This window comes from Peromyscus eremicus, chromosome 4, assembly GCF_949786415.1.
Source record: "Peromyscus eremicus chromosome 4, PerEre_H2_v1, whole genome shotgun sequence".
In the NCBI taxonomy this organism is placed as follows: domain Eukaryota; kingdom Metazoa; phylum Chordata; class Mammalia; order Rodentia; family Cricetidae; genus Peromyscus; species Peromyscus eremicus.
The window spans coordinates 96,027,158-96,042,930 of record NC_081419.1 but is presented as its reverse complement, the minus strand read 5'-3'; the positions used below and the strand labels follow the sequence as shown (position 1 = coordinate 96,042,930).

Genomic DNA, 15,773 nt, shown 5'->3' with positions numbered 1-15,773 from the left:
AACAATAATAATATGTATATAAATTTTGCAAAAGCTATCTAAAATTTTATTTCTATACATATTATATCTAGAATATTATTTCTTTTTTATGAAATACCACTTGTGTTATTTTGTCCTGTTCAGTCCTTTGATATTTGCAAGAACACAAAAATGTGCTCATTAGACAGACGTATCTACTGAAATTAGATACTGTTTTCTTCTGAAGAACTGTTTTTTTTTTTCCTGAAGCACTGATAATCTCTAACACTCTTTTACATGTTGTGCTCTATGCTATGACTATAAAGCACTAAAAGACCTATAAAGACTCTAAATATATACAAGGAGTATGTGTGGGAAATGCCTTCAAAGCAGAGATACTCCAAAGATTCTTATAGCTGATGTAGCAAAACAGGATAAAATTGTGGCTGTTTCTGCATATTCCAGATCAAACAAAATCATAGGCTGAGGAGTAATTCTAATATCAGACTCTTATGTATTGTTAGTTCAAAGACACATATTCTTAGATTATAGCAGCAGGAGAAAAAGAAAAAGTCTTCTTGATTAAACTCCACCCAAGGGCTGGAGAGATGGCTCAGTGGTTAAGAGCACTGGCTACTCTTCCAGAGGTCCTGAGTCCAATTCCCAGCAACCACATGGTGGCTTACAATCATCTACAATGAGATCTGATGCCCTCTATGGCATTTAGGTGTACATGCAAACAGAGCACTCACATACATAAAATGCATTAATAAATAAATCTTAAACTCCACCCAAGACCATCTACATCTTGCCTCAAGCTAAAGAACTAACTTGGGCCATAGCAGAGACCCCATAGATAAAATGTAGATTAAGGGCCATAGGAATGAGTAGCTACTTCCCACTATACCTGGACAGAGAACAGACTGCATTTCCCTCCAGATCATATACTGGATGGGACCTTTGAAGCGGCCTGGGTTCAGCTTTTTGGAGATAAGCTGCCTGGGTAAGAATGCCCTCATTCCTTGCGCCACGCTGTAAGGGACATAAACAGTTTATTTTTTAGACATCCTCCAGGGCCAGAAGGAAGGGAATAGAGTGCCATGGAGAAGCACTTACCTATCTATGAGCTTTGTGATGTCCTAAAAGAGAAAAGGAGAAATAGAGCAGTCAGATGCCTGTTTATCATCTCTAGAAATCTGTCTGGTTATTCTGATTACCATCCAGGTTTCATCAATACTGGCTTCCTGTGCAGGTGGTGGTGCTCAGTCCATCTCCAACAACAGTTTTCATCCTCCACAGGCTTTTCCTAATCAGCACCCCAATCTAACCCGTGAGAAACTGACATCCCATTTGCTAACCTCCTGATTTCTATAATTCCAACTCTGGTAGGAGTTATATGGAGCCAGTACGTCCATAGTTAAGGTCAACTTTTTTTTAAAGTGAGAACTTCCAAATACTCCCACAAGAAAAGATCAGAGGCAATTCCAGTGCCAAGGGTAACTAAACTTTTGAGTCCTGAAATGATCACCAGTGTTGCTTTAGAGGTGAGACTTCAGGTAGCAGTTTGACAAAAAGATTTTTAAATAGTTCAGTTTATTATTTCTGTAAGCCCAAAACTCAATAAAGGCTATCAGAAACATACTTTTGAAAAATAAAACTTCAATGTTCTTTATGGGAAAATAAAAATATTGATCCATATAGCTTTATGGATGAAATGGTACTAATGTTTCATAGGAAGATGAAAGCACAGCTTTCCACTGAACAGAGAACAAAAGCAGCCTACATTTTCCCCAAAGGATCTACAAAGCACTGCAGTGGATTGGGTTCAGTTCAGTTCGGTTGAGTTTGGTTAGGCTATGCTTTCCTTCCCTCCCCAACCAACCCCAGGCCCTCTTCCCTCCTTCACGTGTACCCATAATCAAATTGCTGTGGAATCTCACTTTGAGGAAGTTGAAGGGATTCTGCTGTTCCATCCGTGTCTGAATGTTTATCAGCATGTCTTTGGCGAGAAGACACTGTTCCTGAATCTGGTTCAGATTCAGCTCCATCTCCTCATTCAAGACTTTCCCCTCATCGCGGAGGTCATTTAGAATGTCCTTTTCTTTGTTGTGCAGGAACTGATGCAGCTTGAGAAACTCCAAGGAAAGGTGTTGTTGCAGTTGTATCTTGTTGTCCTGGAAACCTCCATAATCATCACCACGATTACTACTGAGACTAGCACTTAGAGACAGGGACTCACACCACACAACACACCTTGGAAAATTCCACAAATGGCTGCTTAGCATCAACATTCAATCCTACTAAACAGAGCCCCTTGGGAGACTTATTCCTTCTTTCCCAGCTAGTTTAATGGTGTAAGAGGAAAGGTTTTGTTTTCATTTTTTCTCTCAGTGCTTGGATAATAACCAGTGCTCTATTAAATAATGTTGTGGAGTCAATCAAACATTCTAAAAAGAATTATTGTTGTTGTTGTTGTTGTTTTTCCGAGACAGGGTTTCTCTGTGTAGCTTTAGCTGCCTTGGAAGTCACTCTGTAGACCAGGCAGGCCTCAAATTTAGAGATCTGCCTGCCTCTGCCTCTGGAATGCTAGGATTAAAGGCATGCACCCCCACCACTTAGTTAAACATTCTCAAATTAATACTAACAATACCTTCCTAGACTGGCAAACTATCTACTAAATGATGCTGTTAAACTAGGGCCATAAGGAACCTGGGAGAACTGTCCTTTCAAAACCAAAACTACTCTTGCTGCCAGGACAGCATGAAAGAAACAGGATACGAACAATGTACAAAGTGCTGAAATTGGTAAGTACTACACTTGCCTCTTGTGTGTGTGTGTATGTGTGTGTGTGTGTGTGTGTGTGTGTGTGTGTGTGTGTGTGTGTGTGAGAGAGAGAGAGAGAGAGAGAGAGAGAGAGACCGAGACCACAGCTTCCTCCCTGGTGAACTCTCTATATCCTGGCTTCTCAGTTCCTCGTTGTCTTCTTTTCTAATGACTTAGAGCTTTCTCCACTTAGTCCCAACCACACATGGAATTTTATCATTCCCAGAAAATGTATCATCTCCAAAATGACTTTTTGCTCCAAGTTCACTTGCTCCGCACTGCAGCACTGTTGAATCTCAATGAAAGTTTGTATTCAACCTGGGCATGGTGATACATGGCTCTAATCCCAGCACTTGGTGGAGGGGACAGGGGAGCAGAGGCAGGCAGATCTCTATGAGTTTGAGACTAGCCTTGTCTACATAGTGAGTTCCAGGGCAGCCAGGGCTACATGGAGAGACTCTATCTTAAGAAAACAACAAAGTGCCGGGCGGTGGTGGCACATGCCTTTAATCCCAGCACTCGGGAGGCAGAACCAGGCAGATCTCTGTGAGTTCGAGGCCAGCCTGGTCTACAAAGCGAGATCCAGGATAGGCACCAAAACTACACAGAGAAACCCTGTCTCGAAAAACTAAAAAGAAAAGAAAAGAAAACAACAAAGTAAGTTTGTAATCATTGACCCTCCTCTGTTTCTGTTAATAAACTTCTATCTTCATGGCCTGTCTTATGTAGCTTAGATTCCAAGGACGATCATTAGCACACTCTTAAAATGGTCTTAACTGTTCTTCTAACCCATGTGTTTCCAGTTTCCCTTTCACCTTTCTCATGATTTCCCATTTCCTCTAACCACAATTTAAATATTAAAATTAGTTAGTATTCTGTCCTAAACTCAAAAATTAGTTAGTATTCTGTCCTAAGCTCATTCTACACTTTTAGGCAATCCCTCCTGCAGCTTTAAGTAGCATCTAATACTGACAGCTTTTCTCCAGCTTTTGGGCTCCAGATTCCTAAACCCAAATGCTTATCTGATATTGCTCTTCACTCTTCTTATCTAATCAATCACCACTTCTATATAGTGTCCTCCCTACACCATATGCTTTTGTTTATCTCTGTGTTTCCTGCTCTTTAGTCCAGTCACATGCCATTGTTCTTGACAAACTAACCTGCAACAGTTTTCTAACCATATGATTTTGTCATTGTCTCTCTAACTCATTTTCCACACAGCAATCAGACATTTTCAAAATGAGATGAAACTGTGTACTTATTACAACTCTTTATTTCCGTTGTCACAGGATCAAGTATTCAAAATACTTAATGTCTTCTGTACAAAGACGTGCCTGACTGGGCCATATCTGCCTCTTCAGTATTACCTTGCTTAGTGTGCTCTAGCTTTATTGGACTTTCTTCTGTTTAACCTCCTGTTTCTGGACTTTTCCTTGTATATTTTCCTATGCCTACAACACTCTTCTCCAGGCCCTTTGGTTCATATTCCTTTCACCCAGTTCATTTGATTAAGTTACTCATCCTTCAGTCCTTTAAAAAAAAAAAAAAATTGAGAGTGGATCTCATGTATCCCAAGCTAGTCTAGAACTTGGTATGTAGCCAAAGATGACCTTGAACTTCTGATTCCCCTTCTTCTACCTCCTGAGTGCTGGAATTACAAGTGCGTGCCACTGTGCCCAGTTTATGTGATATTGGTGATAAAACCCAGGGCCTCATGCATGCTAGGCAAGTTTGAGTACATCTCCAGCTCAAGTGACTTCTTCAGAGCATATTCCTCCTCTACCTAAATTAGGTTCTCTGCTATAGTTCTCTTCATTACTATATTTTCATATCATGTAGTGCTAGTCGTTATTGTTATTTTATTGGTATAGTTAGCATTATGTAATACCTGTCTCCCAAACTCAGATTCTAGTGTGGGAGTCTAATGCTTTGACCAATTCAATAAATATTTGTTGAATGAATATTGACTGTAGTATCTGAACTAGGAAACAGTAACACAATTCTCTGGAAACATCCTTAACTCCATCTATCTCTCTCTGAGGCTACATATTTTTCTAGATGCCAAATGTCAAAGATGGCTCTCCTATACAGAGTAATTAATGAAGAAACCAAAGTTTCAATTTAGCTCCCAACCTAGATACTGATTTGCTGAATCTTTCCTATTAGTATTGTTTAGCACTTCTGTGAAGTCTAAAGTGGATAGGCATGTATAGGCAACAGCTTTACAGAGTTTGGGAGCAGTTAAGGAAGATAAATCAGATGGAGGAAAATGTAATCTGAGAGTCCATAGGTCAGAGGTACCTGGTTATAAACTCAAAGGAAATAAAAGTATTTCTTTGGACATAGCTGTCTTTGGTAGGTTTTATTGGTAAAGTCCTTATTTTGCCATAGGTGAAAGGACAGAACAAGCAGATCTCAATACCACGTTGTTCACCTAGTGACTTAACCATCAAAAGACCCAGAATGTTAGGACAAAAGCTAATCTGTTCAATTATCAAATATTTTTTCCCACCATACATTTTTTTCCCTACCCTGCAATGAAATAGCAATAATTCTATAACCCGGGTGCCATTTAGTATATTGATAAAGCTGGTGTTCTAGGAAGGGATTATCCCAGCTCTGCTTCATAAGCACTTCCCCTGCCCCTCACCTTGTAAGCAGCAATAGCATCTTTCTGCATAGTTCTGAGAGACTGAAGCTCCTTCAGGGTTGTCTGAAGTTGGTTCTGATAGATGGCAAGCTCCTCCTAGAAATACCAAATAGAATTAACCTACAGCCATTTGGGAGGTAAAGAAAACCACGCAGGTCCCCAGGGGCTGGGGAGATGATGGCTCAGTTAGCAAAGTGTCTGCCACACAAATGTGAGGACCTGAGTTTGATCCCCAGCATTTATGTAAAGGGCTGGGCATGGTAGCACACACTAAGTCCAGTGCTGGGGAGATGGAGACAGACAGATCCCTGGGATTTGCTGGCCAGATAGCTGGCCTAGCCTAATCTGCTACCCCAGGTCTTTGTGAGAAAACCTGTCTCAAAAAAACAAGGTGGACAAGTACTTAAGGTACAGCCTAAAATTTTCCTCTGGCCTTCCCATGCATGCACACACATGCCGACAGCACGGAGAGACCTCTGTAGAATGGGAAAAGAACTGTGCTAATAGCACAGGAGACAGGAACAGGACAGGGGTTGAACAGGACAGGCTAAACAAATGGCAGGATGAGGGGTCTAGTCCTGGCTCCAGAAGAGATCCTGCCAGGGGATAGAAGGCACACCGGTATTTGTTTGAACATAGACATTTTAATGTAAGAAACTATTAATTTTTTAAATTTTTTTAGTTTGTATTTCTTTTTGGTTTTTCGAGACAGGGTTTCTCTGTGTAGCTTTGCGCCTTTCCTGGAACTCACTTTGGAGACCAGGCTGGCCTCAAACTCACAGAGATCCGCCTGCCTCTGCCTCCCAAGTGCTAGGTTTAAAGGCATGTGCCACCACCGCCCGGCAAGGAACTATTAATTTTAAAGTTAGCTCATTGCTGGGATGGGTGAGGTGATCATGTGGGTAAAGGCACTCATTGCTAAGCTTATCAACCTGAGTTCAGTCTCCAGGAACCACGTCATGGAAGAAAAGAACTCTCTCTCTCAATCTCTCTCTCTGTCTCTTTGTGTATGTTTGTATGTCTCCCCTACCTCTCTCTCTCTCTCTCTCTCTCTCTCTCTCTCTCTCTCTCTCTCTCTCTCTTTCACACACACACACACACACACACACACACACACACACACACACACGAGGAAGGATGGTGGGAAAGACATCTACAAAGACATGGTGTGCCAAGAAATAAATAAGCTCGAGGTGTTCCTTCTTTAGAGTCCCTCTCACTCTCTGGGATCCTCTCTCATTTTTCTCTAATAAGTCTGTGTTCACTCAAGTAAACTCTTGCAACAAAGACATCTTACCCTTCCACTGTGTCGTAATTCCTGTCTCTTTTGAGAATTATGACAAAGGCTCAGGATTAACTCAATAGCATAATACTTGTTTTGCTTATACTATGCCCTGAGCTCAATCCCCAGCACCACCAAAACAAAATTTGTGACTAAAATAAGCAACAGAAACAGTTAAGTTTTGACATCTTATTGTCTAGATACAGGGATTTGAGGAGGCTACTGTAACTCTACATCTGGACACCTTTACTTAGGCCATTCCCATTGGAACATTTCTTTCTTCCTTCTGCCCAGCCAAATCCAAATGATTTCCCAGTTCTAGTCTCACACCTTTCCTTCATTGTACATCCCCCCTCTCAGAAATCCTAAACACTTGGGAATTACAAATGTGACAAAACTTAGTTCTCAATAATACATTATCATATACTGTTTCTATTTTTGTACTCATTGAAACTCCATCAAAGTTTGAAACTTTTGTAGCAGGAACACTCTTCTGTTCATGCTTTACCCAGTGTGTGACTGAAGGAGTCATACAGTCCTTTATAGTGCCTTTCCTACATGTAGCATCTCTAAAGGAAGAACTTTCCAAGGCATGTTGTATTTCTGAGGACTCTGAACTTTCTCATTATTTGAATAAAGAAAGGGATGAGATCAGAAGAAAGAAGCAGCCCTCCAAAAGAGTTTTCCTAAGGGATTGCTCACGGCCCAGGTCTCACACACCGTAAAGAAATGGACAGCATCAGAGATTTGCAGGAAATCCTTAGACTGCCCCATAGACAACCGTGCATCCTTGCATTGAAAGCAGATCAGTTTCCCATCTGGCTTACTGAACAGTTTCAGGTTCTCTCCATGCTCTGGGCACTGTGGATGGCCCTTGAGCAGGGGTAACTTCTTAATCTTCTCTACCAGCTTCTCCAGCACAAGGTTGAATGTACAGTTGCTATACTGGCATAGCATCGTACACTCAGGACAGAATGTTTCCTTTGCATGCAGTTTCCAGTAGTTTTGGATACAGGCTTGGCAGAAGTTGTGGCCACAGCTCAGCATCAGCGGATCACGGAACCAGTCATTACACAGTGGGCAGTGTAGCTCCATAGTAATATCTTGTATCACCACTTTTGAGGGTGTGTGGGTGGTTGGATCATTCACTTCAACATAGGTGCCTGGATCGAAGTTGGAGGGGGGCCTGGAGGATACCTTTGGGAAAGAATAATTCAATTAAGGTTCTCTTACTGCCCATTTCAATACACAAGGATGCAGAACTCCATTCCTAAAGGAGCTGAGAATTGATTCAGCTAAAACATCATAATCTCTTCTTTGAAAATAATGCAATGGAGGCTGGAGAGATGACTCAGCAGTTAAGGACACATACTGCTCTTGCAGAGGACCCAAGTTCAGTTCCCAGCACCCACTCAAAATGGCCTGTAACTTCAGTTTCTGGAAACCCAACACCCTTTCTGGCCTTCACAGGAATGGCACTCATTTGAACAAACGCATCTACACATAATTTGAAATAATTAAATAAATAAAAATAAATAAAAAATAAAGCAATACAGTGAATTTAATGTTTTCTAACGTCGTAGTTTGTGGCACTATTTCAAGTTTTAATACAGACCCAAAGCAGGAGAAGAAAGTACTCTATCAAAGATACATATTTTGTTGTACATTCCTCTCTTTACCAACCTTCTCCAATTATGCATTGAAATTTTTATTTCCGGTTTCTGTTTCATTGGTTATTTTTATTTCCTATGGATCACACATACCTAGAAATGCAGTGTCTGGGGCATCCTGAACACACACTTATGATTCCATTGACATCAGAATATACACTATTTTCAAATGTGCATGGAACATTCTCTAAAACCATATGTTAAGTCACAAGACAAATCTCAATGCATTTGAAAGGATTAAAATCATATGAAGTGTGTGATGGTTTGAATAAGATTGGCCCCACATAGGCTCATGGATTTGAATGCTTGGTCATTAGGGAGTGGCCTACTTGACAGGGATTAGGAAGTGTAACCTTGTTGGAGGAGGTGGCACACTGGGGATTAGCTTTGAGGTTTCAAGGGCCCAAGCTAGGCTGAGCCCCCTCACCCACCACCTGCTGTCTGCAGATCTGGATGTAGAAATCTCAGCTGCCTCTCCAGCACCATGTCTGCCTATGTGCTGCCATGCTTCCCAGCATGATGATAATGGACTAGACCTCAGAATGTAAGCAAGACCCAATTAAATGCTTTCTTTTATAAGAGTTGTCATGGTAATGGTGTCTCTCCACAGCAATGGAACAGTGACTAAAACAAAGTGTCTTCTCGGATACTATAGAATGGAACTAGAAATCAATAATAAGCAAAGTGGAAAATTCACAATTATGTAAAGATTAAACAATACACTCTTAATTAATCAATGGGTCAAAGAAAGAGGTAAAGTTAGGGAATATTTTGAGATGAATGAATAAAAAAAATAACATACCAAAACTTACAATAAAAAGCAATAATATCTGGGAAATGTATAGTTGTAAACACTGACATTGAAAAACTAAAATGGAGTGGCACTCAGTAAGTAGTAGAATGCTTGCTTAGCATATAAAGGCCCTTGGTTCAATTCCTAGAATCAGCAGCATCAACAATAAAACTTAAAAAAATTAAGAAAGAGAGCTTAGTACCCTGACATGTGCCTATATTTCCAGTTACTTGGGAATCTGAGACAGAAGGATTGCTTGAGCCTGGAAATTTGAGTCCAACCTGGACAACATGAAGGGATCCTGTCTGGGACCTCTTAAAAGGGCTGGGAACATAAATCAGTGGTTGAGCATGTGCTCAGCATGCCCCAGACCTTAGGTTTGATCCCTCAGCACCACAAGAGTAAGTCAGTAGGTAAATACATAAATAAATTCACAATAAATGGCCCAAATTTCCCTTAAAGAACAAGTAGGGGGAAAGAACAAACTAAATCCGAAGATAGCAGAAGGAAGAAAACATAGAATGGAGATAAGTGAAATAGAGAACAATAGAATCAGTGAAATCAAAAGTGCAGCTTGTTAGCTTTGCCAAGCATAAGGGCACACATCTGTAATCTCACATTTAGGATGTTGAGGCAGGAGCATTGCCCATGGCTAGCCAGGGCCTAAAATAAAAGTAGTGCTTTTAGTGGGTGAAGAAGCTAAAATTGATTAGCTAAATTAATAATTAAAAAAAGAATCAAATCACTAAGATTTGAAATGGTTTTATTTATTACAGGCCTCACATAAATAAAAATCTTAAGACTATTATGCACAATTGTATGACAACAAATGTGTAACCTAGATGAAATAGGAATGGTCCTAGAAACATATCAACTATTAAAACTGACTCAAGAAGAAATAGAAAACCTGAACATCCCTGTAACAAGTAAATAAATTAATCAACAAAGTAAAACCCAGGACCAGATGACTTCACTTGTTAATTTTATCAAACAGTTAACAGATTAATATTAATCTTTCTCAAATTCTCCCAGAATAGGGTAGTACTTCTTGACCCTTTATATGAAGTTAGCATTCCCCTGATGTTAAAGCTAGGTAAATAAGAAAAACTGTTCTTATTTCTCCTTTCACAAAGTAAAAGACAAATTACATAAAGGAAGAAGTTATTTGCAAACTCTAGTCCTTGTAAGGGTCTAGAATCCAGAATAAAAATCTAGAATCTCAAAACACAAAAAGATTAGCAACCACTTTTTAATGGACAGAAAATTGAATAAGCATTTGTCCAAAGAAAACAGATAGGTGGCTAACACACACACCAGAAGATGTTCAATACCTTTAGCCATTATGAAAATTCACATGAGAATTTTGAATTCATTATTCTCACTATATCTCACAATGAAATATAATTTCACACTAAGATTGATATAATTTTAAAAGGTACATTGCTGGGGGCTGGAGAGATGGCTCAGAAGTTAAAAACACTTTATGCTCTTCCAGAGGAATTGGATTCCATTCTTAGCACCCACTGGCTGCTCACAACCGTCTAAAACTCTAGTTCCACATGCCTTCTTCTGGCTCCAGTGGCTCCAGTAATACATGAGGTACACAGACATATGCAAGCAAAACACCCATACACATTTCCTAAGGACATTGTTAATGAGAATGTCAAATAAGCAGCCATTTGTATACTTCCTCAAAAAGTTGAACATAGAGATGTGCATGGTGGCACATGCCTTTAATCCCAACACCCAGGAGGTAGATCTCTATGAATTAGAGGCCAGCCTGGTCTACATATTGAGTTCTAAGACAGCAATATAGAGCTATATAGTGAGAGCCTGTCTCAAAAAAAAAGAAAGAAAGAAAGAAAGAAAGAAAGAAAGAAAGAAAGAAGAAAGAAAGAAAGAAAGAAAACTTACGGACTGTAAAGACAGCTCAGAGTACTTGCTGCATAAGTATGAGTTCAGATTTCCAACACCAATATAAAAAACCAGGTATGGCAGTGTATTCTTGTAACCTCAGTGTTGGCAAGGGTGGAGACAGGGATATCTCTGGGGCTTGCTGGCCACCAGCCTAGCCAGAAAGCAGTGGGAGACCCCATCTCAGGAGAATAAGGAAGAAAATGATGGAAGAAGACACACAACTTCCTCCACTGGTCTCCACATACATGCTTATGCATATGTACACTAACATACATGCATATATATCACATGCACACACTATATCATTATGCTGGACTGAACGTTGCTCAGTGGTTAGAGTATTTGCCTAGCATAACCCCAGAACAAATAAAGCCTACACAAAAGATCACATTTTATGATTTTGTTCATATAAAATATTCAACATAGGTAAATCCCTAAGAGACAGAAAGATTAGTGCTAGGGCATATGGGAGAAGGAAAAGTGGGGAGTAACTGCTTAATGTAAAAGAGATTTCCTTTGGGGATGACAAAAACATTTGGAAATAGAAGTAGCTGTTGTACAGCATTGTAAATGTACCAAATGCTACTGGATTGTACATTTTTAAATAGTTAATTTTATATTACATGTTAGTTTTTTTTTTAATGAAAGATATTTGTTCCAGAGCCTGAATTTTTATATTGAACAATATCCTGCTTTGCAAAATCTTGTAGTTTTGCCATACAAGACGTGCTGTTATTTGATAAAGAGCCATCAAAAGTTGTTTCAGTCCCTACCTGTGAGGCTGATGCTATTCATAAGCACACAGTGCCGGCTCTGTTCTATCCTCCACTGTATTTGTGTGTCATTGGCAAGGCTACTACCTCGGCCTCCTGATGACTGATAACAGGCATGAACCACCACACTATGCTTCTAGTTCTTTTCCTAAACAGCTCCTAGACAGGCATTGGAGAGCCTCACTGTCCTTTCCATTTTCTTCTTGTTCATGTTTTCTGGTGCCATAGCGCTCTCTCTTTGTTATGGACAATTTTATCCCTTTCTTTATAGTTACCACAAACTTTTTGTTTCTTTTTTATGTAGGGGAAGGCCTGAAAGACAACTTTGAGTGTCATCCTCAGGAATACAGTCTACGTCCTTTGAGATAGTGTGTCATTGTCCTGGAGCTCACCAGTCAGGCTAGCCAGGCTAGTCAGTGATTCCCAGAGCTTCTTGTCTCTGCCTTTCTAAAACTGGGGCTACAAGCATGCACCCCCATGCTTGGCTCCTAACATCCAGCTCAGCTCCTTGTACCAGGCCATTGCTCCAGCCCAATTTCTTTGTTTCTTTAAGTACTTTGAATGAGATGAGTTCTTCCTGAGTTAGCTATTGAGAAAAGACTTGTATGAAAGGGGTGGCAGGTCCATACATTTGAGGTTGTTTTCTTCTTGAAACAACATGCACATGAGTTCTCCCCACAATGAACCGGTCCTGCGGGCTTGTTTATTGTGCAGCATCCCTCCACTCCACCTCACCATCAGATGGACTCTGCCTTCCTCAGCCTTAAATCTTTGTGACAAGTGCATCTAGGAGAGCTCTGGCTTCAGCCTCCTGTCTGTTCTCATTGTTGTGGGTGTTGGAGAGTCGGATGCCGCACTTCCTTTGGGAAACTACGTCACTGTCTTTATGCAGGTTTACATTCCTAGTCCCCTCTCACGCTCTGTTTGGTTTTTACTGTAGTCTGTAGTTTTTCCTACCCGGCTGGTACCTAAAGCTTCTGAATGTCTTAGCTTCACTGTAAAGAGGTTGTCTGGTTTTTTGCTTTTGGGGTTTTTTGTTTGTTTGTTTTTGTTCTGTTTGCTTTTCTTGTGTTTTTCATTCTCCTTGAGTTTTTGTTTGTTTGGGACAGGGTCTCAATATATAACCTGGCTTCCCTCAAACTCAAAAATCTTCCTGCCTTTCCCCTTCCAAGTGCAGGGATTACAGGTACACCAGCACATCTGATTCCCTCTTTACAACTTTGACTTTACAAAGAATAAGGGGTTCTTTTGAAGGGGAAATCACTGTTTTTATTATTTCACCATTCAAAAACAAAATCTTGTCACTAGCACTTTTTCCAACATTTCTATATGTTTAGGGAAAGATATGCATGTGTGTACACACATGTATATGTGTTTAGGAGAGAGTGGGGCAGATGGGAGGGGATGGATTTCAATGTAATAGACCATCTTTTTTTTTTTTTTTTTTTTTTGGTTTTTCGAGACAGGGTTTCTCTGTGTAGCTTTGCGCCTTTCCTGGGACTCACTTGGTAGCCCAGGCTGGCCTCGAACTCACAGAGATCCGCCTGGCTCTGCCTCCCGAGTGCTGGGATTAAAGGCGTGCGCCACCACCGCCCGGCGTAATAGACCATCTTGACAAGATGAATAATGAAAGGTCAGCCATAATTTGTGTGGATGCTGTTACTCAAAGAATATAAATTGAGCTCCTTTGAAGCCCATAGGAAGGGAAATCAAAGTCAACATTTATTAATGTTATAAACAATTCTATGTGTTATTCTTTGCACACTTGACTTTTTAAACTAAGATTTCTCTTCAGGGTCTACTAAATGTGTTCATTAAAATAGCTGCCATCCCTACACTCCATGCTAAAGTCCAAGCCACATACACCGTGTGGCGTCCTCTTCCTGCCCCAGACCACAGATGGGCTTCTGGACCATTTCATAGTCTGTCCCGCAATCCCAATTGTTACCTAATGCAAACCAGAGCCTCTCATGAATTCTAGTCTGAAAACAAAAGGATCAGAAGACAGACAATAGGAACAACAAGATCACTGTGAGATGCCATGTGGAACACAGAAAATTATTAAAGAAACAGGATCCGCCCAGGCCTAGAGGAGCATACCCTTAGTCCCAGCACATGGGACATGAGTTCAAGGCCAGCCTGGTCCATATAGTGAATTCCAGGACAGCCTGAGAGATCTGACAGAGAGGCGGGGGAGGCTGGGAGAGGGGAAAAGAGAGGCAGGATCTGGCAGATACAGTTGAAACAAAAAGCAGAAGAAATGGAGAGAGGCAGGTAAAATCAGTTCATTGATAAAGACAAGAAGACATTACAGAGAGAAGGGCTGGAAAGATGGCTCAGTGGCTAAGAGCATCTACTGCTGTATCAGAGAACCAGACTTCAGATCCCAGAACTCACAAATCTAGAAACAAGCAATATGGCAGAGCCAGCTCTGCCTAAACTAAAAAACCACTGCGTCCTGAATTGGCCTTGTACACAGGAGGAGGGAAGACTCAAACCTTGCTGACTTCTCAAAGGTTTCATGTCCTTCACTATTTCCAGCCTCTGCCTGAATAGTGGAAGTAACAGTAAGTTCACTGTCATGCAATCTTTATTTCACTATTAAGGAAGAGTATTTTCCCCCCTGACTTTGGCTTTAAGGGGATCAGAGTATAGTATGAAAGGCAATAGCATTTGGGGTTTTTTGCCTACAAAAAATGTAAACAAAATATTTGTTGCTCAGTTTGCTTCAGTAGCTAAGGACAAAGAAGAGCATGAGCAAACCTCAAGGTCCTGCAGTAGAGGAGGTGAGAGCCTGATCATCACAGTGAAGAACTATATACGACAGACTTCAACCTCAAGCTGGTTCTGGTGGCATGGGCCTGTAATTCCAACATTTAGGAGATGGAGGCAGGAGGATCTTGAGTTCCAGACCAACCTGCATAAAGAGATCCCAACTCAAAACACAACCTACCAAATCAGAACACCAAACAGTAAGTTTCCTAAGTAAAAACTGGGGGGAAATGATAAGTCAGCATCAGGGGCTGTGTGTTGGGATTTCTATGAGCTTTAGTGGGCTTTCCCTCCTATGGTAAATTACTGTTTTCTTTAGTCTCTCTGACAACACAAAGGTTTAGAAGACTGATTTCTTTTACTTTTGTTTTAAGGTGTCTTAGAACAAGGAAATCTATTTAAAACCTTTAACTGGGCTGGGGAGATGACTCAGCAGGTAGAGATGCTTGCCTCCAAGCCTGATGACCCAAGTTTGATTCCTGAGAGGAAGGAGTGAACTGATTCCTGCAAATTGTCCTCTGACCTCCACACATGCTATGGCATGCACAACGACACATGTACACAAAATACACAAATGTAATTTTAAAGATATTTAACTTCTCTGTTTTAAAAATAACACACCAAATGTGATAGTATGAAAAAACATTGTAATTTTTCATCCAAAGATAATAAAGTTATTAATAAGGAGAGTAAACTTTTATATAATGTTTCTTTGAATTATTTTCAGAGGTTCTGGTGGGCTTCCTTACTTTCTTACCCATCTCTTTAATTTCTGTTTTTCAGAGGTCTAGAGAGAGCATAGAAGGCTAAAGCTATATGTTAAACATTTCCTTGATTTCCTCTCTTGAGCCACAGTCCATACCCGGTTCCTATGATCTTGTTTTCCACACTGTGTCCAGAAAACCTGCAGGGCTGTTGGAGAGTAACTTACCTCCATGAAGCTTGGTCATCAGGCCACCAGGTGGCAGAGACAGGCAACTTGGCTTTGCTCAGTGGGCCCAGGATGGCTGCCGCCCAGTAGTCCTGGGCCTGTTAGTTTGCTAGGAATGGACTTGGGACCCATGAGAGGAGCAGGGAGAGTTCAGGAGCTGGAGAAGAGAGGAAGGCCAAAGAGAGGTCTGGCGGGTTCCGTGAC

At 40.7% G+C, this 15,773-nt stretch overlaps 1 protein-coding gene and 1 long non-coding RNA gene across 4 annotated transcripts in view; one reads left to right on the top strand and one right to left on the bottom strand.

Annotated features, from left to right (window-relative positions):
* Positions 1-15,320, top strand: part of LOC131909571 (uncharacterized) — a 23,981-nt gene extending 8,661 nt beyond the window's left edge. Inside the window, exons 3-4 of the long non-coding RNA XR_009378877.1 lie at positions 14,589-14,838; positions 15,013-15,320. This is a non-coding gene — a long non-coding RNA (uncharacterized LOC131909571). The remainder of the gene's footprint in view (positions 1-14,588; positions 14,839-15,012) is intronic.
* Positions 1-15,773, bottom strand: part of Trim69 (tripartite motif containing 69) — a 19,483-nt gene extending 3,710 nt beyond the window's left edge. Inside the window, exons 1-6 of one of the 3 annotated variants that reach the window (XM_059261274.1) lie at positions 15,570-15,773; positions 7,434-7,910; positions 5,432-5,527; positions 1,899-2,132; positions 1,075-1,097; positions 866-990 (exon numbers count right to left, since the gene is read on the bottom strand). In XM_059261274.1, the coding sequence (XP_059117257.1) occupies positions 866-990; positions 1,075-1,097; positions 1,899-2,132; positions 5,432-5,527; positions 7,434-7,910; positions 15,570-15,575 (961 nt within the window). In that variant the 5' untranslated portion in view covers positions 15,576-15,773. Of the gene's footprint in view, positions 1-865; positions 991-1,074; positions 1,098-1,898; positions 2,141-5,431; positions 5,528-7,433; positions 7,911-15,569 lie in introns of those variants that run through there. The other 2 variants (XM_059261275.1, XM_059261276.1) reach the window with 2 other exon arrangements.